This window comes from Chrysochloris asiatica, unplaced genomic scaffold (genome assembly GCF_000296735.1).
Source record: "Chrysochloris asiatica unplaced genomic scaffold, ChrAsi1.0 scaffold00022, whole genome shotgun sequence".
Classification (NCBI taxonomy): Eukaryota; Metazoa; Chordata; class Mammalia; order Afrosoricida; family Chrysochloridae; genus Chrysochloris; species Chrysochloris asiatica.
This window is the reverse complement of record NW_006408540.1, coordinates 14,844,757-14,870,775: the sequence shown is the minus strand read 5'-3', so window position 1 is coordinate 14,870,775 and position 26,019 is coordinate 14,844,757. Positions and strand designations below refer to the sequence as shown.

Genomic DNA, 26,019 nt, shown 5'->3' with positions numbered 1-26,019 from the left:
GAATAGGCGCTACTTCCCCGAGGCCCTGTAACACCAGTGTTTCTCCACACGTGAGTATGATGCTGAGATGAAAGACACTGCCCTAAATATATTCAAGTTTATGCACAGTTCCCAGGGCCTCCCTACTTTGAATAATCCCATGCCTTTCTCTCCTACTTAAGGAGGAACATTAGTATACAAATCACTCATTTATTAGGTGTAACTTTGATTCTGGTCCAATTAAAAAAAAAGAAATAAAAGTATTCCTAAACTTAGTACTTTATTTCTGACAATTTGGGACAGACCTCACATTTGAGTAGGAACTGCTGCCTTCAATTTTAAAAATTCTTGAAAATAAATACAGTTCAAAGGTCAAACCATTCAAAATGGTGTGGATTATAAAGAACTAAATTAAGACTCTAATTTATGAAGAGATAATAAAATGTGCACAGACTTGCAGTTAAAAAACCAAAAGGGAAGAACACATTCACCATTACTCAAGCTGAAAATGCTGAAGAAACAAATTCAAGCCTTAACTTGCAATACTAAAGGGTTCTATAGGCAAAATACTGAATGATATGCTGTTAAGTGTTGTCAAGTGGTTTTCAACTCATGAATACCTTATATAGGTTTTCTGAGAAGCAGCTGGTAGGTTTGAACTGCAGATCTTGTGGGTTTGAACTGCAGTACAGTGCTGATCTTATGGCAGCACACCAGAAATATAAAGAAAGTATCAAAAGAAGATGAAAGGAATACACAAAGTAACTGTATCAAAAGGAAATGGTCGATTTTCAACCATTTCAGGAGATACCATATGATAGTCAATGGTACTGAAAGAAGAAGTTCAAGGTACACTGAAGGCATTGGTAAATAAGAAGGCTCCAGGAATTGATGGAATACAAATTAAAAAATTCAACGAACGGATGCAGCACTGGAGGCATTCACCAAGAAATTTGGAAGAGAGCTACCTGGCCAAGTGATTGGAAGAGATCCATATTTGTACCGATTCTTAAGAGAAGTGAACCAACAGACTGTGGAAATCATCAGACAGTATCATAAATATAATATGCAAGTAAATTTTTGCTAAAGAAATTGAAAAATGACTGCAACAGAACATTGACAGGGAACTGCTAGAGGTTCAAGCTGGATTTAGACAAGGGCATGAAACTAGGGATAGATATCGTTGTTGACATCAGATGGATCTTGACTGAAAGCAGAAAGTACCAGAAAGATGTTGATCTGTGTTTTAGGTACTATGCAAAGGGTTTCAACTGTGTGGATCATGACAAGCTATTCATAACATTGTGAAAGTGGATATTGCATATCTCTTAATTGTGCTCACAATGAACCTGTATATCATCATTCAAACAGAACACTGGGACACTGAAGGGTTTAAAATCAGGAAAGGTGTGGGCCAGAGTTGTATTTTTTCATCATACTTAATTCAATTTGTATTTTGAGCAAATAATCTGAATAGCTGGATTATATTAAGAAGATCCTGTCATCAGGATTGGAAGAAGACTCATTAACAACCTGCGATGATCTGTCCTTTCTTGAAAGTGAAGAGGACTTAAATTACTCACTGATGAAGATCAAAGACCAATTACTTCAGTATGGGTTGTACCTCAATGTAAAGAAAGCAAAAATCCTCACCAATGGACCAATAAATAATATCATGATAAATGGAGAAAACATGTCAAAGGCTTCATTCTACTTGGGTTCACTATCAACACTCAAGGAAGCAGCAGTCAAGAAATCAAATGATGTATTGCATTAGGCAAATCTGCTGCACAAGACCTCTTTAAAAGTGTTGAAGAACAAAGATGTCAATTTGAGGGCTAATGAGGGCCAGACCCAAGCCATGGTATTTTCAGTCGCCTCATATGCATGTGAAAGTCAGATAATGAATAAGGAAGACCACAGAAGAAATTGATACATTGGAGTTATTGGTGTTGGAGAGGAATATTAAAAGTACCATGGACTATCAGAAAAACAAACAAATCTGTGTTGGAAAAAGTACAGTTATGATGGCAAGACTTCATGTCTCATAGTTCAGCCATATTATCAGGAGAGACCAGTTCTTGGAGAAGGACATCATGCTTGGTAGAGTGGAGGGTCAGTGAAAAAAGAGAAGACGTTCGATGAGATGGCTTGGCACAGCGGCAGCAACAATGGACTGAAGCTAGCAGTGATTGTGAGGATGAGGCAGGACTGGGCAGTAGTTTATTCTGTTGTGCATAGTATTACTACGAGTTGGTACCGACTAGATGACACCTAACAACAACAGTAATGCTACCCATGAGAATCTCTAGATTCTGTGCTGACTGACTCAGTATTCTTTAACTGAATTTATCATTTCCTTGCCTTCTTTAAGCTAAATTTTACCACAGATGTACATACTTTAAAAAAACCCAAAAACAGTTTGCTAGTTTTTGAGCTTTATCAAAATGGTAGCATATTATTTAATTTGTTATTCAACATAATACTTTTAAGAGTTAGTTAGATTGTTAGATTAGTGTTAATTAATATTGTTTTTGTTGCCATGTAATATTCCATTGGAATCCTGGTGTGGCCCTGCAGGATAATGCACTGGACCAAAAAGTTGGTTTGAACTGCAAGGTTGGCAGTTCAAAACCACCAACCATTCCTCGAAAATCCTACACAAGGTCGCTATGAGTCAGAACCGACGGCACTTAACAACAACAACAACAACATTCCATTGTGTTCACTTTATCTATTCTCCCATTTCCATTTTTATTTTGAACAATGGTTTTGCAAGCATTCTGCATCTCTTCTGATGCACACTGGCAGGAGTTTTTGTCTGCTATCTGGAATGGGTAATTGGGGGAACATTTATTAGGGAGCTCGGCAATGCTTTGGGTTAGGCATTGGGTTGCTAAACTCAAGGTGAGTGGTTCAAAACCTCCCAGCCACTCTGTGGGAGAGAGATGAAGCTCTCTCCTCCTGTGAAGATGGACAGTTTTGGAAATGCTGCCTAGATTCTCTAGGAGTTGGAATCGATTGCATGGCAATTGGTTTGGCTTGGTTTTGGGAGTGGCACATTTACCACTTGTGAGGTACTGTATTTGTTTTAATATGATGAAAAATACATCGTTTTTAGGCATGAATGAAAGGAGTTTAAATACATTTCATAAACACAAGTATTCGTCCAACCTTGGAAGGAAAATACTGGGGGTGGGACAAGAAAGAAATTATGTGGTCAAAGAAATGGCTAAATAATCTAGAAATTATTTACAGAGTGCAGTGGCTCTGTAGGATAAGTACTGGACTGCGAACCGCATAGTTGGTTCGAGCCCACCAGCTGATCTGTGGGAGAGAGATGACACTTTCTGCCCCTGCAGTAACTTATAGCCTCAGAAACCCTAGACAGGGTGGCTATGTGTCAAAACCTATTCTATGGCACATAACAACAATTTAACAACAGATAGTGCTTACAAGTCTGGCTGCTAACCTCAAGATAAGCAGTTGTTCTGCTGGAGGAAGATGAGGCTTTCTGCTCCTGTAAAGATTTATAGCCTTGGCAACCCTATGCAGGGTTACTGTGAGTAGGAACTAACTCCATGGCACATAACCACTACCACCACCACCATTTAAAAGTATATGGGATGATTTGCATAGGTTATATGTAGATACTGTGTCATTTTATATGAGGGACTTGAGCATCTGTGGATTGGGGTATCTTCACGGGTCCTGGAACTAATTCCCTGTTTTAAGTGTCATCGAGTCGGTATTGACCCATAGTGACCCTGTATAGGGTTTCCGAGGAGTAGCTGGTGAGCTTGAACCTGCAGATTTTACGGTTCAAAGCGACTTTGCAGTCCAGCGCATTAACCGATAGCTCCAGATACTAAAAAATATATACTAGTTTTCAGCTACAACATTAAGTAGTTCTTATTTGAATTCCATGAAACTTTCTGTCTTTTCATTAAGAAATTGGTCATGCATCTTATTTATCTACCAAAGTAATTATTTATCAGAATGCAGAAATTCAAATGGATGTAAAACAATTTGTCAGAGGTCCCAAGCAGTGAAGAAAACCAAAATCTTATTTTCTGTTAGTTTGTCTTATTGAGACTTTCAACTATGATAAATTGGTAATCATCAGTAGTTCTCAGATTTCCTTACTATTTGATGCGATGTCAGATTTTCCTTTTAGCTAGTGTTTTGAATCTTGAGTCATGCACAAGAGAACTAGTTATAATTGCTCATATATATGGAGTCCTGAGGTCGCTCTGTAGGATAAGCACTGGATAAGCACTGGGCTGCTAATTGAAAGGTCAGAGGTTCAAAGCTACTCCTTGGAAACCCTATACAGAATCACTATGAGTTGGAATTGACTCCGTGGCACTAAACAACAACAACATACATAATGCCATCAATGCTCTCAGTTTATGCATTGTTGTTGTTGTTCAGTGCCGTGGAGTAGGTTCTGACTCAAAGAGACCCTGTATAACGTTTCTGAGGAGCAGCTGGTGGGTTTGAACCTTCAGCCTTGTGGTTAGCAGTCCAGCTGTAATTACTAAGTTTAAGCTTGTTGTTGTTATGTGCCGTGAAGTTGGTTCCGACTCGTAACGACCCTGTACAGAGCTTCTGAGGCTGTAAATCTTTATTTGATTTACAGAAAGATGAGCAGAAAGCCTCATCTTTCTCCAGCAGAGCAGCTGGTAGTTTTGAACTGCTGACCTTGTAGTTTGCAGTCCAATTTGTAACCACTATGCTACCGGAGTCCCTTCCTTGAGGTTTGGGAAACTGTAAGCTTAGACTACTGAATTTAAGAAAAGACAATTTACCTACTTAATTGTTTTTAAGACTTAGTTCTACAATGGTGCCAGCTTACCACGGTGTGAGTTTTCTTGAGAAATTATACATTTACAGGAGAAAATGAAGGAAAAATATGACTAATTTGCATTTTTTAAATGTTTAGGCAGAAAGGAACAGAATGACAGGTGATTTAATAGTAGCCTTGGAAGGTCCTAAAAGAGTTGGCCTGGTGGTGGTGGTGGTGGTGTGCCCTGGAATTGGTTCCAATTCATAGTGACCTTGCATAGGGTTTCTAAGTCTATAATTCTTTACTGGAGCTGAAAGATTCATCTTTTTCCTGTGGAACGGCTGATAATTTCGAACTGGTGACCTTGAGGTTAGCAGCCCTATTTATAACTACTATATTACCAGAGCTCCTTAAAAGAGTTGGTGTAATAGATTTAAATTTAAATTCTAATGAAGTCATTTAGGTCATTTATGTTTATAGCTTACTTTTTGTGAAGTTTGGGAGATTCTACAACACATTGCCAACTTAATTGTAATCTGTTTTCTTTTACAGTTTTAAAGACTATGATAAAAATGAATCATCTGGGATGATTTAGCCATATCTCCTTTTTAGAACAAAGGGGGTGGACTATAAACTTGTGGTGACGTAATGATACCAATTCCTCAAACTCCCTTGAAAATCACTTTCATTGCTTTAGTGACACTTACAGGTAGTTGTTCAAATGTTCTTCCAAACGCCTAAGTGTGTGGTTAGGTGACTTATTGTGATATTACACATGTTGTCTTGTTTTAATGTTGATCAATAATAATGGTTTATTGTAAAGCAGTTATTAACCTAAAATTTATTAGATTATGAATGTATTTTTTTAAATAAAATATACTATCTGCATTGTTTAGAGGTGTGGATTGTAAAGTAATAGTCTACATTGCATTTAATTTAATCTTTTTTCTCATATAAAGTTTCAGATTCTCTGGCTCAATCTGTAGTTCAGCATCTAAGATGGATAATGCAGAAGGATCTTTTGGGACAAGACGTCTTTCTAATAGGACCTCCTGGGCCGCTTCGGCGCTCTATTGCTATGCAGTACTTGGTGAGTAATCAGTTCTTATGAATTGCTAAGGATCTTCATTTTGATAAGCTATGTGGTAAAATAATGCATTCAAGATAATAATTTTACAAAAATTTTAGGATTAGTCATTGCTAGACAAAATGTTGATGTCTAAGGATGATTTGTTTATAAGGGGTTTGGAATCAGTCATTTGAGAAGAAAATTTTTGCTGTCACTAGAAAGTCTTCCACTGCCAGTAGAAAAGAAACACAAATTCAGGATGTGAACAGCAGATGGAATCAGCAACTCTGAGATTACAAAGCAAAACTTCGTTTTAAACTATTCGGGGAACTTTCTCTTATCTCTGGTCCACATTTTTAAAAGCCAACCAATTTTCTTGACTTTTTGGCAGTATATGCAGTCTTTAAAGGGAAACTTAGGACATCATAGAGTCCTGGTGTGGTGCTGTAGGATAAACACTGGATGTGAACCACAAGGTTGGCAATTCAAACCCACCAGCTTCTCCTAGAAATCCTGTACAAGGTCGCTCTGGGCTAGAATCGATTTGATGGCACTTAACAACAAGGACATCATGGACTCCCGGTGTGGCACTATAGGATAAGCACTGAATTGTGAAACACAAGGTCAGTTGTTCAAACCCACCAACCACTCCTAGGAAACCCTACCTAAGGGTGTCAATAAGCAACAGCAACAACAACAAGAAGGACATCATGGTTGGTAAAGTGGAGGCTTAGCAAATAAGAGGAAGACAATCAATCAAGGAGATAGATTGACACAGTGGTAGCAACAATGGCGTGAAACATAACAACTGTTGTGAAGATGGCGTTGAACGTAACGAGCATTGTGCAGGACTGGGCCATGGCTTGTTCTGTTGTACACAGGATGGCTCGGAGTTTGAACTGATTTGAAGCACCTAACAACAACAATTGGAATTCTGGTATGGTGCTGCGGGTTAATACGTCAGACTGCAAAATTGTTTGAACTGCAAGGTTGGTGGCTCAAGCTCACCAGCTACTCCTTGGAAACCCTATACAGGGTCACTGTGGGTTGGAATTGACTTGACAGCACTTAACAACCACAACAGTTAGGTTTACAGAGCATCTCTTTTTTTAAGTTTTTATTGTGAATTGAGTGATAGTTTACATGGGGGAACATCAGCTATACACTCATCCTATCCTATTTCATTTCATTGCAATGATTACAATTCCCTCCATGCATCATCATTCAAAAGTATTTGTTTCCATTCCATTGTTACCAAAACACTCAGGAATATATAATCATTGAAACAACCAAAGGGTATACCCTGCAAGCCTGCCCTCAGCCGCCAGCACACAGCCCCTCTCCCTCCATGAGTCTTGAGTACCCAGCTGCTCCATCTCTCCACATCTCTGCCTCTATCTACAGAGCATCTCTTTAATGTGAGGAGAGCTCCTATTTTTTTAAAATAGATTAGGCATTCAGAAATTAAATAACTCAGCCTTTATCTAGCTAGTAAACAGTGGGACCAGATTTCAAATTCCATATTGTTTCTCCTTCCAACATCTCATCCTAAATATTTGTGTTTTTTTGGGAAGTGCTGCTAAGTAAATGGAAATGTTTAAATCTCAATCCAAATCACGTTTTCAAGATTTTCTTCGATGTTGTCAGCATTCATAGATACTGTTCTTTTGATTTGAGAAAGAGCTCTAACAAATGAAGATGTTCTGTTCCAAAATGCTTTTAAAGATGAGCTAAACCTTGCTTAGACCTTCCTTATGTTATTTGGTCTTAAAGAGCTGATTTCTATGCTGTTGGAATTTACTTCATATGCTCTTGTATTTCACTGGTGAGTTTATTTTGGTTCTTTAGAAATCATGTGGAGCAGGAATGGTAAAAATACAACAGACAAAGCAGAACCTAACTTCCACTAGCCCATACCTTTCATATCTTTTTATTTTGAGAACAAGTTTGTGAGGTTATCATATGCCATTGTAGTTTTATCCTCACTTTATTAATATATCAAGGCAAAAGTGTCTTGTCTAAGAATAGAGAATTAACGAGTAGAATTCCAAGTCTAAAAGTCTAGATCTCAAACCTCTGTAATTCTAAGATGTATACTCCCTACCATGCTGACTTCAAAGATCACAACATCTCACCGAGATTTTGTTTTTGGCAAGGCTTTGAGGTTAGTTGGAATAAGAAGGATTAAAGATTATAAAAGTTACCTTGGTGGCTCTGCAGGATAAACACTGGACTGCTAACCACAAGATTGGCTGTTCAAATGCACCAGCTGCTCCTTGGAAACTCTGTGGTTGGTTGGTGGTGATGTGCCGTGGATGCAGTTCCGACTCATAGTGACCCTGTACAGGGTTTCCCAGGCTGTAAATCTTTATGGGAGCAGAAAGCCTCATCTTTCTCCCATGGAACAGCTGGTAGTTTCAAACTGCTGACCTTAAGATTTGCAGCCCAATTTGTAATCACTACGCTTCCAGAGCTCCTTAGAGGGTCACTATGAGTTGCAACCATTTCCACAGCAAAAGGATTATAAAGGTTTTTTTTTTTTTTTTTTTTTTTTAATGTAACATGTCTATTAAGTGTGAAGACTGTATTCTTTTTTTTTTTTAAAAAAACTTTTTATTGTGAATTGAGTGAATGTTTACAGAGCAGATCATCAGTTTTATATTCAAAAAATCATATACTTTGCTTTATTACCTGGTTGCAATCCCCTCCATGCACCAACAGTTAACAGCATTTACCTCTGTTTACTCCAACCACTGCATTCTTCCCTATGTCTCCTGCCAACCCCATCTTTCCTCTGCCAACCTCCCTTAGGTTGTATATTGCTTGCCCTGTCACCCATGTCAACACATGTCTACCCTCCAGTGCATATATTTTAAAAAACATGCAGAGATATGTAATTGTTTAAACAACCACAGGACATATTCTGGAAGCCAGTCTCCTGGCCACCAGCACACAACCTTTCTCTTTCCTTTCTCTAGAGTCCTCAGCTGCTCAATCTCTCCCTGCCATCACCTCTGCTTCCATCTTTGGTGTCGTTGCTTCTCTGGTTAGGGTCCCACATTCAGTTCATACTATTCCCTCTTGATGGTCCTAAGGTCCTCTGTTCCCGGAATGCAATATTAACTACTCCCCACTTTTTATTACATCACCTCTACCTTTACATTTGTGGCAATCATGATTAGGTATAACAACTACTTTCTATTGAATCAATGAATCCCATCCCCATCTCCTTTCTCCTAACCCATATAGACAAGGAAGAAAACTATTCAGTGGGGATTCTACCTTTCTCTGCATGCTCTGAAACTAATTTCCCTCTTGAAAACTTGTAAGCTAGCCACTTTGTGCCTTTATCATCCCCTATTTTAGGTAGCCAATGTCTAAATCGCCTGTCCCTACCAGAGGATAGGTTTGACACTTTATGTAAAGACCCCTTCCCTTTTGGTTTGTATTTTGAACTATTACATCCATAAGTATAGGTCAAGTTCATCAAATAGTAGCAATTTACACTTGCTCCCTTTATCAGATTTCTTTATCTTTCTCTAGCAGAGTTCTAATCATCAAGCCATTGAAGCTAGGTCAAATGGGTACTATCTACAAGTTTGGGCATTCTTGTGCATCTCCCCTCACTTCATATCAGCTGGACACTTCACTCTCAGCTCTAGCCCTCTATGGCTAGGTTCATGGGCTCAGAAGTCCCCAAAGGACTGTATCCTTTTAAAAACTAACTTTAAATTGTGAGTGAGAGCTGAGGCATCTACTGTGTGTGGAAATGCGGGATAAGAACACTCTATACTGCAGAGAAAGCTGCCTTGCACATCTCTGCAGTGAGTATGACTGTCATTGGTACAAGATTCTATGCCTGGAAATGGCCAGCATCGATCAGTTCTTTAAAGGCAGAAATTTGGGGTAAGTGTATTGAAGAAGCTATAAGAAAATAAATAGAAATAATATTATAGTTTTTATTCTCTGTTTAACTCATATAAAAGGAGTTTTGTAGATGGCTCTAAAAGAAAACCACTACGCTTCAACAGACCACTGCTGCCTCTTCCATCTGTTTCTGCTTCTTCCGGTGCTTGCTATCTGTGTGATTTTTCATACTTCTTTTGTGAAGCGGCAGCTGAGGAGACTTTGGTGCTTGACATGCCTGATGATGAGTCCAAGGAAGTGATCAAGACTGAGAATAATGTGATCACGTTACTTTGAAGGTGGCAGTTCAGGATGTTTAATGTGACAAGAAGAGGTACACTGGGCTTTGCCAACCATGGAGTTCTGTCATGTGTGACATCGTTTTTCAGTGAGACTCTGCCAATGGATGCGACAGATATGAGTTACTATTGATGGGTTCCATAAACAAGAAGGAGATAGCTACTGAAAAGAGAACCTGATACTTTACATCAAAATTGTGTTCCCACAGATAATTCATTCTTGATAAGACAACTGTGGCATGGTATCACAATACTAAAATTATGTACATTTTCTTATTTCTTTCCATTTAAAAATATTTCCTCTTTTTTATACTTACTTGAAGTTATGGATTCATGCAAAATGGCAGGGTTTTTGTTTTTTTTAAAACTAAATAGCAATAATATATTTTGATCAACATCTAGTAAAGATGGAGTGGAGAAAAAAACTCAACCTGTAAAAATGTCTCTTCTCCATTAATTCATGCACATTCAACTTTTATCATTATATGCTAGTAAATGAATTTGCTCTTCTGTGTAATGAAAGCATATCAAATGCCATATATGACTGGAGAAAGTCATTATTTTGAATTGAATCAAGGATCATGTTAATATTATTTTGTATGTGAAAGGCAAAAATTCTACCGTCTGTTAGTTGCATTTTGGTGGCTTGTGTGTTGCTATGATACTGGAAGCTATACCTCTGGTATTTCAAGTACTAGTGTGATAAACAGAATTCAGCAGTGCTTTTAGACCAAGATAGACCAGGCAGAAAGAACTGTCAGTTGATTTCTGAAAAGTAGTCAATGGAAACACAACAAAATGTTATCTGATGTAGTGCTAGAAGATGAGCGCCCTTGGTTGGTAGACACTCAGAATACACAGTGGCCTCACCTGGATCTGAATGTAACAGCGATCATGGTGATGGGCAGGACCAGGTGGTGTTTCTGTCTGTTGTTCTGGGGTCGTCATGAGTCCAAGCTGATGCAATGGCAACTCACACCAGGGCAAAATTGACTTCAATGATGGCTAATTATTTCAAAAGAAATGGATTCTGGAGTATTTTCTCTTCAAGTTAAATTTTTATTGTTGTTGTTGAAATAAACTCATTCTCTTTCTCTTACTTTTTTCTTCTTATGTATGCGTCTCTCCTCTGTTGGGATCTCACCATTGCATTTACCTTTTTTCCATATTTAGTAGAACTCCTGGCATGTTGTAGCTGGAATAAACACACTTCCATCACTGTTCTTGAAAAAGATGAACTTCACTTATAGACAAGGCTGTTACTTTGGAAAATCAAGTAATGCTATTTGAAAAGAATTCTACCTGAAATGTTAAGGTTTTTCAGATCGATTTTTTAAATTATTTTTGCTGTAGTAGGTTTTGCTACTGTAGAAATAGAGGGAGCTCTGAGTAGTAAGTACATGTCTTGATTAGTGCATAAAAAAAGAATAAAAGCTAAGCTGGAAAATGGTACTCTGTAGGAAGTCACATTGTTGTAGAACTTGGTATGAGTCACATGGTATCTGCCTTTACTTTTTTTTTTTTTTAAGGAAAACATGAGTATTTATTATGAAGACATTTTACAAAAACTGAATATTGCACTAGTGAGAAAAAGAATGGGAAAGTCGCACTGAGGACGCTTTATTCCTTCACAACACATTTGCTCATTCTTTGATAGTACCAAGGGCTGTCATACAAGAATTTCCTTGAGAAACCATACCCTACCCTCCCTACAGTATTGATCTTGCCCCTTCAAACTTCTTTTTGTTGCCTAAACTCAAAGAACACTTAAAAGAAATGTGATTTGAATCCCTTGAGGATGCCATAGTTGCTTTTTTGATGCAAAGTAATTCAGATCACAAAATTCTTCAGGGAAGAGTTAGAGAGATGCAAACACTACTTTCATAAGTGTATGGGCATAGGTAGAGAAACAATAGCATCACATTTTGATATTTTTGTTTAATAAAATTTTCTGTGATTTTGTATCAATATCCTATGACCTATCTTCACAGATACTTATGGTTTGGATGGATCTTCCAGTGTTTTGGTTTTAATGTTTATTTTTCTTGAATTCATTGCCAACATTTAGAAATCAATAGATTTCATATACAAATCCAAGCTAATATCATCAGAAAAGTAGACTTGGGATAGCAACCTCCAGCTTTTGTAGAACTCCCACATGTTCTTGTTTGCTACAGTCCTGCTCTGGTTGACTTACTTATTCTATTTGCCTAGCTTCTAAAGGCATTTGAGTTTCTGATCCCACATTTAAGAAAAAGCCTTCAGATTGCATTTCAAGCAAATTATTTTTTTAAACAGCTTCCAATTCACTTTTCTTTTCTTTTTTTTTTTAATTAAATGTTTTTATTTTGGATTGAGTGAAAGTTTACAGGGCACATCATCAGCTTCAAATTCAACCATTCATATAGCTTGTTTCATTACATTGATTATTATCCCCTCCATATATCATCGGTTAACAGTGTTTCTATCCTCTTTAGCTTTTTTTTTTTTTTGGATGGGGGGGGGTGGGGGGGGACTTGCCTTTTTGGAATTTACAGTCTCGGCTTTTAGGGAAGGTTTTTACATTTGTCTGTGGATATCCAGGGCTCATGTATGAGATTACTAACAAGCATTACTGAATAATCAGATGAGGGACAGTTTGCTATGTCTACTAGGTAGCTAAAGTCTGATCCTCAGAGCCTATGGTTTGGATGATCAACAACGCTTGGGCCCACAGGGGCTTCTGCCTTTACTTTTAAACTAACTTCACTCTTCCTCGACAGGAGCTGACCAAGCGGGAGGTTGAGTACATTGCCCTGTCAAGGGACACCACTGAAACGGACCTCAAACAGCGTCGAGAGATCCGCTCTGGTACTGCGTTTTACATTGATCAGGCAAGTCCTTCTGCTTCAGCATGTGACATCAGGTCTACATGAGATTGTTCTTTTGAAGTAGGAAGACAGCACTCATGTAATGGTGGAAGCTAGATGTGCTGTGTTCTCGGTTGTCATCTAGTTGCTTCCGACTCATAGCAACCCGGTATGAAGTTTCCAAGGAGCGGCTGGTGGGTTTGAACCACCAATATGGCAGTTAGCAGTCCAGTCTTATCCTACAGTGCCGTACAAGGATTTAAGATAGTCAGTTTGGTTTCCCTGTTCTTGGAAATCTTTTGTGTAGAAATAAATGAGAAACTCTAGATGAACCTAATGATTCTAACATGCTAGCTAAAGATCAGTATGCTGTCTTAATTTTTAATTGTGTCCTACTGCTTCCCTATCAAAGTTTCTAATTTTTTCCCAAGAATTAAGAATACTTTAATATAGGAATTTTTATTTATTTATTTATTAAGTTTTTATTGTGAATTATGGGATAGTTTACATGGGAGAACATTAGCTTTACATTCATCCTGTCGTGTATCATTCATTTCATTGCCATGATTACAATCCCCTCCATGCATCACCAAACAACCAAAGGGTACACCCTGCAAACCTGCCCCTCAGTTGTCAGCACACAGCCCTCTCCCTCTCTGGGTCTAGAGTCCCCAGCCATCTCTCCATGTCATCGTCTCTGCCTCCATCTCTGGCATCACTGTTTCTCTGGGTAGGGTCCCGCACTCTGCTCTTCTCCCTTGATGGTCCCAGGGACCTCCTCTGCTGAACTGTAAGATCAATCACTGCCCTCCTTTTGTTACAAAACGTCTACCTTTACATTTGCAACACTCACAATCATATTAGTCCTGATAACAATTATTCACTATTGAACCACAAGAGCCTTATCCCCATATCCTTTCACCAGCCCCATCCAGACAGGTTGGAAACCACTCAGTCTTCACTTCTACATTCCCCAGCACCCTCTGAAACTAGTCTCCTTCTTGAAAACTTGTAAGCCAGCCACTTCATGCCTTTATAGCCCCTATTTACTGAAAAAATCTGGCATTTTATCAAGAGTATCTTCCTGTCACCTTAGATATTCCTCAAAAATAGGATTTTTAATATCATTACATTTTTTCATCAAACAGATATGCAATTATGCATTTAACATTTTTATTTGGTCCACATTTCCATATTGTTGGTCATGCATGCTCTTTATAAATTTTCACTATCATAAAAAGCACTTTGATGAATACCATTTTACTTATATCTTGTTATTGTCTCTGATGATTTCTTTTAGAATTGAATCCTAGACATATTATTAATCAAAGGTTCTAAATATTTTCAAAAGTCTTGATGTATATTGCCATATTGTTTTCCAAAAAGAATATACCAACTCATGCTCTCATCGGTACTGACTCTATGACACCTAACAACAACAACAACAACAACAACAAAAGGACAAAGATGTTCTTAAAACTACTAAACTCTAGTCTGTCAGGAAAAGAATGAATTTTATACTGTGCTTGTCTGTTGCAGACCGTGCAGACCCGGTCAGGAGTTCGAGGCCCTGTGGGCCCAAGTGTTGCAGACCGTACAGGCCGCAGGCTTTGAGGAACAGACTCTAGCCACCTAGCAGACATAGCAAACTGTTTTTCATCTTAGTATTCAGTAATGTTTATTATTAATTGCATACATGAAGCCCTGATATCCACAGATAAATGTAATATTTTCCTAAAAGCCAAGAGTGTAAAATTCCAGAAAGGCAAAGTTCTTCCCTCAAAGAATTCAGTCAAAGTAAATTGGGTGGCTCCTCGGTCTTTGTTCTAAGGTCAAAAGGACACCCTCCCTAAAGTGTTTCCAGGTGCAGCCCTATTCACCCAGGCGTCTAGCTTCCTGAGAAACCTGGGCTGGGCAGCCGACACAATGGGACTCCTCCCAATCCTCCTCCTTCCCCCATTTGAGGCTAGGTGCTAAAAGGTATGTTAATTAAGCTTGAGAAACCAAGTTGTGGTCGTGAGATTCGAACCTGCGAAGTATCACGTAAAGCTGCTTGAATGTCTGGAAAATTACATATGTTAGCTGTACCTTGTCTTAGTCCCGCCCAGCTTTGTGTAAAGTACCTCCCCTAAATAAAACGGAGGTGCAGGCCCAACCAGGTGTGCATTATGGCTGGCAAGGTGTGCATTACAGCTTGGAGGGCGTGTTATACGGCTGAGTAGGCATGCGTGGCTGACAACTAGCAAAGGGAATGTACTGCCCGCATAGCTAAGATGTTTGCTATGCGGGATCTTACTGCCCTCATGGGTAATATGTTCACCACGCCAGATCTGCCGGACACCAGTAATGCATCCACTCTGGTTTCAGGGTGTCTCTTTGTCTCTCTCTTTGTGTCTCTGTGTCTTCTCTTTTGCTATCCCTATCGCCGCCAGATATCCCCTCCTCGTGAACCAAACATCCGTGTCGAGGCTGGTCCTCGACACTTGTCTATGTAAATATTGGCTGTAACTTATCCAATTATTGATAAGAAAATATTTTTGTTATTTTTCATTTAATATTTTACTAGGCACATTATCAATTAAACTTTTCTAAAAAAGAAATTGATTAAGGAGAATAAAGGAAACAAAGATTGTTACCACTACCTTAATTTTCACTTGTCTCAGAAGATAAAGCAATCTGAAGCAAGCCTAGTTCATTGATATTCTAGCTTTTTCAAGTATATCATTGTCCTCTATTTCTTAATTTATTTGTTGCCTTTATCATCATTAATTTGGTTTAAAGCCTTCTAACTACAGAAAACTGAAGATGAGGGCTATTAAAATCAATAAAAATTGCTTTCTTTACTTGAGTATGAACCAATACAACAAGTTAGTTAAACTTTAAATAAATTCAGTTTTAGTTTAAGTGAGATGATTTAAACAAAACCGGATCAGTACAGTTGATTCTGATAATATTAAACCCATGTTTGTCAGAGTAGAACTGTGCTCTATAGTTTTCATTGATGCTGATCTTTCCCAAGTAGCTCACCAGGCCATTTTTTCAGATGGATTGGAACTTCCAACCTTTCAGTGAGTAGCTTAACCATTTGCTTAACCAGGTACTTCTTCAGAAGAGATAGCCTCTTCCTTCCCCCTTTTCAAACAAACACAAAAATGCTGTCTTTTGTTTTCAGTAAAATGATCTCATACTTCAGGGAGGAGATATACTTTATATCCAAGATAATTTCAGGAGTAGAAAGCCAAGATGGGGAAAGTTCTTAGAATGATTTTCTTTAGCTTTTTCTAAGACAAGAGCCCTTTTCACATTGTTGTAGTTAAGTGCCATTGATTTGGATCCAACTTGCACCAGAGTCTAGTTAATTTGTTTGACAAGATGCTGTGACATACCATAATGGGTCACACACATATTTAATAATAAGTATATTATGTATAGGAGTCCTGGTGTGGCGCTGTGGGTTAATGCACCAGACTGCAAAGACATTTGAACTGCAAAGTTGGCAGTTCAAGCTCACCAGCGACTCCTTGGAAATCCCATACAGGGTTGCGATGGGTCAGAATCGACTCGATGGCACTTAACAACAACAACAACGTATTATGTATGTATTTTTTAATTGCATTATATCTTAATGAATTATTTTCTGTTTTGAATCATTTTTGATTCTTCCTTACTTTTAGTAGAAGAAAAACAATAAAAAACTTGTTCTTAATTTATAAACTTAAAAAAAAATGGAGAATTATGTAATAAAATTTGCCATATTAACCATTTAGGCATTTTAAGTGTATAAGTAAGTGATTTTAATAATGTTAGTAATATAGTATATCTCTGTTGGAGGTCTGGTGTGGCACTGTAGGATAAGCACTCGACTTCAAGGTCGGTTTGAACTGAAAGTCGGCTGTTTTTCCCACGTGTATCCAAGGTTGAAATGCCAAAATTGTATTTCTTCACGAAGTTCATTCATCATTGAAGTATTTGGAATTTGGAAAGCATCTCCTCAAAGAAGCAAGGCTATAAATACTGGCTCAATTCTGGTGTGTGTACCAGCTGTTTTGTAAACAGCACTGTTTACAAAACTAGGCCCGACTTGCTACTTAGACAGTTGGAACTAGCCTTACTACATTTACTGTGGCCTCTAACATGATGCTTTTATACTCTGGCCAGCTCTTAGTTACTCATTGGTGTTTACTGTTTGTACAGTTTATATTATTTTAAAAAAATAAGGGAGATGAAAAGAAAATAGTCTTTTATTGAGGAGACTTAGGCTGTTCTAAGTGCTTTATATCATTGCATTTAATCTTCAAAGCATTGTTAGGTGGAGATGACATCGACATCCTACAGATAAAATATTCGAGGCTTAGAAGGTTATGCTAATACACTTGACAATTGCAGAGGTGGAATTTGAATCCGTTACTTTTCTAAAACACCAGTGCTGCTGCTGCTGATAATATTCATAGCAGTTTTTCAAAGGCTTACTAGATGCTCATTTAATCTTTGTCACAATCCAATAGCCAATATAAGTAGCCAGCTTTAGAAACAAATAGAAAGGAAGAGAGGTGGAATGACAAACTTAAGTCACCATAAGTGGTAGAGCAATCAAAAATCTACCTGACCTTATTTTGGTCTTCTAAAAGATAGAACTCAAAATGTAATCCTTTTTGATTTCTTTCTATCTTTTTGGTGGCTTCCTCCATACTATTTTTGTTGCTATTGTTGCTAAATGCCCTCCAGTCGATTCCAGCTCATTGCTACCCTGTACAGGATTTTGGAGGCTTTTGAAATCTTTATGGGAGCAGAAAACCTCTTCTTTCTCCCGCAGAGCAACTGGTGGACTCAAACTACAGACCTTGTAGATCACAGTCCAATGGTGCTTACTGCAAGAAGTCATTGTGCTCCCTCAGTGGTATTACACTATAGCCATTCTGAGTAAATGTGAAGTTCTTTGGAAGCTATTTTCATTTAAAAAATGGCTACACTAACCCTGGTAGTAAAGTGGTTGCACTTGGGCTGTTAACCACAAGGTTGGCATTTGAAATCTACCACCGCTCTTGGGAGACAATGAGACTTTGTGCTCCCATAAAGATTTACAGCCTCAGAAATTCTATGCAGAGTTGCTATGAGTCGGAACTAGCTCCACGGCATACCACTACCAACAATAGTCATTTACATTTTACAATGTTGGCTATCTTTAAAGTTGTTTTGTAGCTCCTCTTTAATTCTGAAATAGTCACATTGTACAACATCCCTTAAGGATATTCTCATTTAGTAAATGAGGCCACAGGCATCCAGATTAATTGTTTGCCTCCGGGCTCATATCAAATCAGAAACAAATCTAGAACAGGCTTAGACAGGTCTTGATTTTAGGTCATGCAGCTGCTTTTATCTTTAAAACCTTCCTGTCCCCGGGCCGGATTGCTAAATATGTGAAGTGACATGGCTGGGTCAGGAGAATTTTGCTGCATTTTTTTCTGATTTCTATTTGAGAAAATTAGGTCTCTGGCAGTTCTTGAAGTAGCTTGAAGAAAGAACAGGATCTTTTTGGTTCATCTACTTTCTGCTGTAAGGAGCAATCACTACTTTTCATTCCAAATGATATATGTATGCACTCTTTCCTTATATTGGGTTGTTTGTTTAAGAATGCAAGAGAAAAATTTATACACAATTATTTTATTTAATAATTTGTATAGAAAAAAATTTGAATATATAGCCCGAATCTCTCACGCTGATAGTTAAACTTGTTCTATTCTGTTTTTCTAGGGAGTTTTGATGTTGTTAAGTGTTAAGTTCCGGCTCACAGCCACCCAAGATAGGGCTTCCAAGGAGTGGCTGGCAGGTTTGAACATGCTGACCTTGTGATTATCAGTCCTAGCAGCTGCTCCTTGGGAGAAAGATGAGGCTTTTTGCTCCTAAAAAGCCTTGGAAATCCTATACAGGGTAGCTATGAGTTGGAACCGACTCCACAGAACTTAATAACAATTATTTCTGCAAATTCCTAAATTTTGTTAGCATTTTCTAGGGTAGTGTGTCCTTTTAGCTAGTATTTCTGTCCAAATTTTAAAAATTTGAATATGTATATGCTCTGAATTGATAACCATGTAACCAAAGGACAAGTGGGGAGGGAAATTACAAATCTTGGATGATTCTTTGCTCCCCATTTGTTTGTTTGTTTGTTTGTTTGTTTCCTTTTAATGTTTTCTAAAAAGTAATGCTGATAAATTTGTAATCCTTCCCCCCTTTTTTTTTTAGATTCTCATTTTCAGGTTTGATTATATCATTGGGCATCCATTCTAATTGTCACTTAGATTGCGTGTGCAATTAATAAATGATGAAACATTGAATTAATAAGGAAAAAGGTTGGGAAAATTTTTCTTTTTAATTTTTAAAATATTCTTCATGATGTTGAGGTGAGTCACTGCTGTCAGAGGCTTTAAGAGATGGCTTGATTCAGTTTCCACCTTCTATCATCCTGAAGAAACTGACAACTAAAGAGATTACATATGAAACCTGCCCCAGTTTGCTTTTCTAGTAAAGAAAGCTCACACCGCAGTAGCAGCAATGGGAATAGAAGGTCGGCAATGGGTGCATGAAATACTTTAGAGATCATATTTATGTTGTGTCAATATATAGTGTGAGGAGTAAGAAGTAATTAATCTTGGGTGGCTGGAGAATCAGTGAAATAGACGTCAAGAAAGAAGTCCAGGTTTAGAGACGAGAGCCTGAGCTTGATTTCAGTAGGCATGTTGAGTTTCGAACATCCATATGGAAATGTTAAATTGATACTAGGAAATGTGGGTATTGAGCTTAGAAGAAAGGTTAGGAACATACTGTAAGAATAATGAAAAAAGAAAATGAAGACATCTTGGTTTTTGAATGCCCTAGTATATACCACTCAGTGAATGAAGACTTGTGCACACAGGTTATATTTTTGCCAATGAAATAACAAGAAAAGTAAGAGGGAAAAGTTTACAGAACCTTGGGAAATGCTTGCTTTTTAGAGTTCAGGAGGTCAAGAAGAGTCAAGGACAGACAAGGGGGAAACCTGCATAGCAATGTCCTTAGAAGATAAAGCACATGATAGGGTCAAGGGAAGAAGGTTAGTGAAAAGGAATGAATATCAAAATAATCATGAATATCAAGAAAAAACCCTGATTCAAGTTTGGGTTCTGTGTAGTGAGTTGTTGTTGTTGTTGTTGTTAGGTGCCATCAAGTCAGTGCCGACTCATAGCGACCTTCTGCACAGCAGAACAAAACACTGCCCAATCCTGGGCTAACCCAGGATCTGAGTTGTTGTTGTGCGCCGTCGAGTCGATGCTGACCCATAGCGACCCTGTATAGAGTTTTCAAGGAGAAGTTGGTTAGCGTGAACCGCCGACCTTGCAGTTCAAACAGTTTTGCAGTCTGGTGCATTAACCCACAGTGCCACACCAGGACTCCAGGATCTGAGAAGTTCCAGTGAAATACAAATGATGAAAACTTGTTAGGGGCAGAATGTTATGTTCTTGTTGCAGATAAAGAAAGGACAAAGAGAATAAGAGATGCCAGGACTCCTGGTGTGGTGCGGTAGGATAAGCACTGAACTGCAAACCACAATGTCAGCAGTTCAAACCTGCTGGCTGCTCCTCAGAGTTGGAATTGACTCCATGGCACTAATAAACTTAACATTAAAGGGGAATGTATGTTTCCTAAAAGTACAAACATATTTGTAGAAGAGGAGAAGTTTAATAATGTATGTAGAGATGGTGTCGTTGATGGAAAAAGATTCTGGACGGGCTGGAGTTGGCCACTAAGATCAATGTAGAAAGGACTAATCTTGGAGAGAAGGAAGGAGTGACATGCTGTCAAAGATAGAAAGTGAAGAGTGGGATGATGAGGACTCAGAGGAGCTGTGTAATGGAGTAATGGAGAGGAGGAATGTCGTAGAGTCTCAGTTCAGATGGCTTTAATCGTCATAGTAAAGTACTCGTCAAAGTCCTATGAAAAGAGTTGAAGGAGGTATTGGGGATGCTGGGAAGTTGGTTTGGAAATAACTTTTACATGGATGAAGAATTTGTGAGAAATGTGAATTGGGGGTGGTCTTTTCTTGCATATTAGTACACATTTATCCAGATTGTAATAGAATTAATGGGGGAGCATATGTCTCAGTAACTGGAACATTGTTATTACCCTCCTGTGGGCTTATGAAGGAAATACTGTTTAAAATAATTGTTTGTTTGGAATACAGTAATCAGATAAGATACAATAGGTTTTTAAGTGTTCATAGCTACCTGTATAGGGTAGCTGGTGGGTCTGAACCAACAACATGTGATTAGCAGCCTAGTGCTTACCCATAAAAGGCATCCAAGACACAACATAAGCCAGTTTAAAAAAAGGTTGCCGTTGAGTCAATCTGATTCACAGTGACCCCTTGTATGCTAGAATAAAACTGTCCTCCATAGGGTTTCCAAAGGTGACTTTTCAGGTCACCAGACACACCTTTCAAGGTGCCTCTGGGTGGTCTCGAACCTCCAGCCTTTCCATTAGCAGCTGAGAGCTTAGCTGTTTTGCATCACCCAGAGACTTCCAAGATATGATATATTTCTCTTATTTACTTTTGCCTACTCCTTGGTCTCAAGAGCTCTGGTAGCGTAGTGGTTACGAATCGGGCTGCCAGCCGCAAGGTCAGCAGTTCGAAACTACCAGCTGTTCCGCGGGAGAAAGATGAGGCTTTCTGCTCCTGTAAAGATTCACAGCCTCGGAAACCCTGTGCAGGGTCGCTATTAGTTGGAACCAACTCCACGGCACATAACAACAACAACAACAACAACAACAATTTCTTGGTCTTAGAGAGAAAGAGTTTCAGAAAATGATATGTATATCGTGGGCTTTTTAAAGGTCAGTAAAGATAGAGCACTAGCCTTGCTTTTAGAATCTGAGTTGTTGTTGTTAAGTTCTGTTGAGTCAGTTGTGACTCACAGTGACCCTGTATAGGGATTCCGAGGAGAAACGGGTGACCTTGAATCACCGACTTTATGACTCAAACCAATCTTGCTGTCCAGCTCGTTATCCCGCAGCACCGTTGTATTGACTTGCCACAATTCACTGGCCATTCGCTCTACAGGCTGACATTTGGACTGTTTATGATTATAATTTTTGCAATTATAAAACAGTGCTTTGAAGACTGTCTAGTATATATCATTGTACAATTATCTGATTGTTTCCTTAGATAAATTCCTTGAAGTACAATTATTGGTTTAATGTACATAAATTCAAAAAACCCGTTGCTATTGAGTCTATTCTGACTCATAGCGACCCTATAGGACAGAATCAGGATTCCAAGACTTTGGTCTTTATAGAAGCAGACTAATACATCTTTCTCCCATGGAGTGCCTGGCTGGGTTTGAACTGCTGATCCTTTCATTAGCAGTCAAACACTTTAACCACTTCACCACCTTATATATCTTGTCAAATTGTTCTCCACAAGGTTGTCATTTTAGACACTACCAACCGTGAATGAGAGTCTGTTTCCTTTTAATCTTACCAACACTGGGCATTAGTAGTATTCTTTTTAAATCTTTGCCTGTTTGAAAGTGTAAAAACCTCTTCTTCCTTTTAGCTCTCTGATGATCAGTGAAGTTCAGTATGTTCTTCATGGTGCTATTGCATGTTTTTTGGAGTCCTCGTGTAGTGCTATAGGATTAGCACTGGATTGCTAGGTTGATTTGAACAAAAGTCGGCGGTTTAAACTCACCAGCCGCTATTCAGAAATCCTATGCTTCTGTCTGTGCATTCCCTTCTTCATCCACTTGGCTTTTATGGCTCCAAGGTTTCTAACAAGATGGCACTATGGCCAAGAGAGACCCAAGCATGCTGTTAAGTTACATTGAGTAATTTTTCTGTGTAGAAATGTATGGTCTTTGCTTTTTTAACAGGGTCGCAACACATTCCTATGTCTAGTAAAACTAGACTCTCTGTGATCACTAATAACATTCCAGTTTTCTCATTCAATGGTCTCATTTTAGTTTTACTCAATTTCTGATGTTTCACATTGTGGGCCACATTTATTTCTCGAATTTACGTCTTCTCTTGTTGCCTGTTATCTAGAATCAGATTCATTAGACATTTACTCTCTGCTTATCTTTGTTCATTCCTCTCATACCCAGATCTTTTTAGAACTTTCTCTATTTGGTAGTCATTTTTTAGGCACTTGTGATACACATTTGAAAAGTACAATCGTAATCCTAAAGAGGTTTACATTTTAGTGGATGTGGTAGCAAGAAGATATATAAATCTTTCTGATAAATGCTACAAGCTTAAACAAATAGTGTCAAGGGAATACTAGTGAAGATACCAAACCAAGCCCTCAAGGTTTAGAAAGCCTTGTTGGAGATGACAGTTGAGGCCAATTCTGAGGATCAGTAGAAGAAATTGGCCAAACAAAGAAGAGGGCTCATTCCTTGTAGGGAAATATACATAGCTCTGAAATGTAGACTCCAGGGTGATGATGGGAAGCCACGTGGGGTGGGAAGTGCCAGTAGTTGAGGTTGAAGGGACTTGGCATTTATTCTTTTTTAAAGCTTTTTGTTGTGAATTGATTGAGTGAAGATTTACAGAACAGAGTTTTACATTCAACAAATCATACACTTTGTTTTATATCTCTATTACTGTCCCCACAATGTAACACCACTTTTCCTGCTTCCTCCTTGCTTTTCTTGTTTCCATTCTTCCCCCACCTTCTGAATTTTGTCTTTAAGTAAATGTTGACCTTTTGATCTTGAATAGTTGACCATTCCTTGCTGTGTGAACATCACTAGTTTTGTTGTCTCCCTCTATACCTATCTGTTACTTGGCTGAAATTTGAGTTATGTGGGTGGGTTGAGTTCCAGACATGAAGGGTGATCAATGGCTATAGTGTCAGGATCCCATCCATCAGTCTCTAGCTGACCAGTGAGCCTGATATATATATATATATATATATAGTTTGTTTAATATTTTCGCTCATTCTCGCCAGGACCTTCTAATGTGATCCCTTTCAGAGCAGTTGGTGGTAGTAGTTGGGCACCACCTAGATCTTCTGGTTTCAGGGTCCTGGAGACTGATGTAGTAGCTGGATACTATCTAGTTCTGTTGGAGTCAGGGTTGTGCAGACTGATGTTCACATGGTCCACTGGTCAATTGGATTTATTGTTTCCAAGCATCCTCAGTTTTCCTCTGGACAGGTTGCTCATGAGTTTTTAATCTGCTAGTCACTACTCATCAAGGTAGGATGTAGAACAGTGTTTTTGTGGATTTGTAATGCTAGTTGACCATAGTGTCCCCTCAGACTATGAGTCCCCAGGCCCAGAAAATCAATTTTGGGTTTATGTTATCTGAATCTATTGATAAGTCACTAAGGGATTTTTCGCAGGGAAATGACATGATCAGAACTGTGGCTTACAACCGTTACTCTGCCTAGCTTAGAACTTGAACTCTTAGGCCTATGCAACTGAGTTATAGAAACAATTAAAAAGCTACAATAATGGACTTTTTTGTTGGTTATATCTGGGGGTCCTTCTGTGGCGCTATAAGATAAGCACTGGATTGCTAACCACAAAGTCAGTGGTTCAAACCCATCAACCGCTTCTCAGAAATCCTATATGGTCACTGTGAGTCAGAACCGACTTGTAAGCACTTAACAACAGCATATATAGGGGATGAAGGAGAGAAATGAGTCAAAAATGACATCCAGGTTTCTGATTAGGGAAGCCAGTCACTGAAACAACTAGGGGAAGATAAGGAATAATATGGGGCTGAGCTAGAGGAGGTGAGTTCAGTTTTGGACATGTTGAGTTTGAGGTAAATGTGGAAACCCAAGTGGAACTATTCAATGGGAAATTAAACATAGTTTTAGGATTCATGGCCAGATAGGTGGTAATTGATGACACTGGAGAGAATGAATTCACCAAACCACTTAGGTGGATATGTGTGAAATTACAAAAAGAGGGCTGAGGATGGAATTTAAAGGCTATGATTTACTCTCTACTAGATTACCAAAACAATCTTTTTATGATCTGTATTATTTGTGGCCACTTCTTTACTTGTTGTTGCTGTAGTTAGGTGCCATCGAGTCAGTACCGACTCATAGTGACCCTGTGCACAACAGAACGAAATACTGCCCAATCCTGGGCTAACCTCAGTATTGTTGCCATGCTTGAGCCCATTTTTGCTGCCACTTTGCCAATCTATCTGGTTGGTGGTCTTCCTCTTTTTCTCTGACCCTCCACCTTACCAAGCATGATATCCTTCTCCAGTGACTGGTCCCTCCTGACAATATGTCCGAAGTATGAGAGATGAAGTTTGGCCATCCTGACCTCCAAGGAGCATTCTGGCTGCACTTCTTCCAACACAGATCTGTTGGTTCTTTTGGTAGCCCGTGGCACTTTCAATATTCTCCTCCAACACCATAACTCAAAAAGCATCAATTCTACGGTCTTCTTATTCACTGTTCAGCTTTCGCATGCATATGAGGTTATTGAAAATACCGTAGCTTGGGTCAGGAGCACCTTAGTCCTCAAGCTGACATCTTTGCTCTTCAACACTTTCAAAAGGTCTTGTGCAGCAGATTTGCTGAATTCATTCATTTGGTGAATTCATTCTCTCCAGTGTCATGAATTTCCACCTATCTGCCCATGAATCCTAAAACCATGTTTAATTTCCCATTGAATGTCTCCACTTGGGTGTTCCACATTTACCTCAAACTAATGCAATGCCATTAAGGAGCTCTGGTAGCGTAGTGGTTACGAATCGGGCTGCGAACCTTAAGGTCAGCGGTTCGAAACTACCAGCTGCTCCGCGGGAGAAAGATGAGGCTTTCTACTCCCGTAAAGATTTACACCCTCGGAAACCCTGTACAGGGTCGCTATGGGTCGGAACTGACTCGACGGCACTTAACAACAACAACAACAATGCAATGCCATTGGAATGGCTAAAAGGAAGTCATTGGTGACCTTGGCTGAAACAGTCTCCGAGATGAGGAAGTAGAGAATTATTTAAATAATCCTTTCGAAAACAAAGCTTTTGAAAAAGAGAAGAGACCCAAAACTATTATTGGTGGTGGTAGTTATGTGCCAGGGAGTCCGTTCCGACTCTTAGTGACCCAAGTAAGGCCATGAAGATAGA

General features: G+C 38.8%; 1 protein-coding gene across 1 annotated transcript in view; it reads left to right on the top strand.

The window, feature by feature from the left end:
* Positions 1 to 26,019, top strand: part of VWA8 (von Willebrand factor A domain containing 8) — a 518,389-nt gene that overhangs the window by 45,363 nt on the left and 447,007 nt on the right. The window contains exons 3-4 of the mRNA XM_006837608.1: positions 5,728 to 5,858; positions 12,805 to 12,915. Of these exons, the coding sequence (XP_006837671.1) occupies positions 5,728 to 5,858; positions 12,805 to 12,915 (242 nt within the window). The remainder of the gene's footprint in view (positions 1 to 5,727; positions 5,859 to 12,804; positions 12,916 to 26,019) is intronic.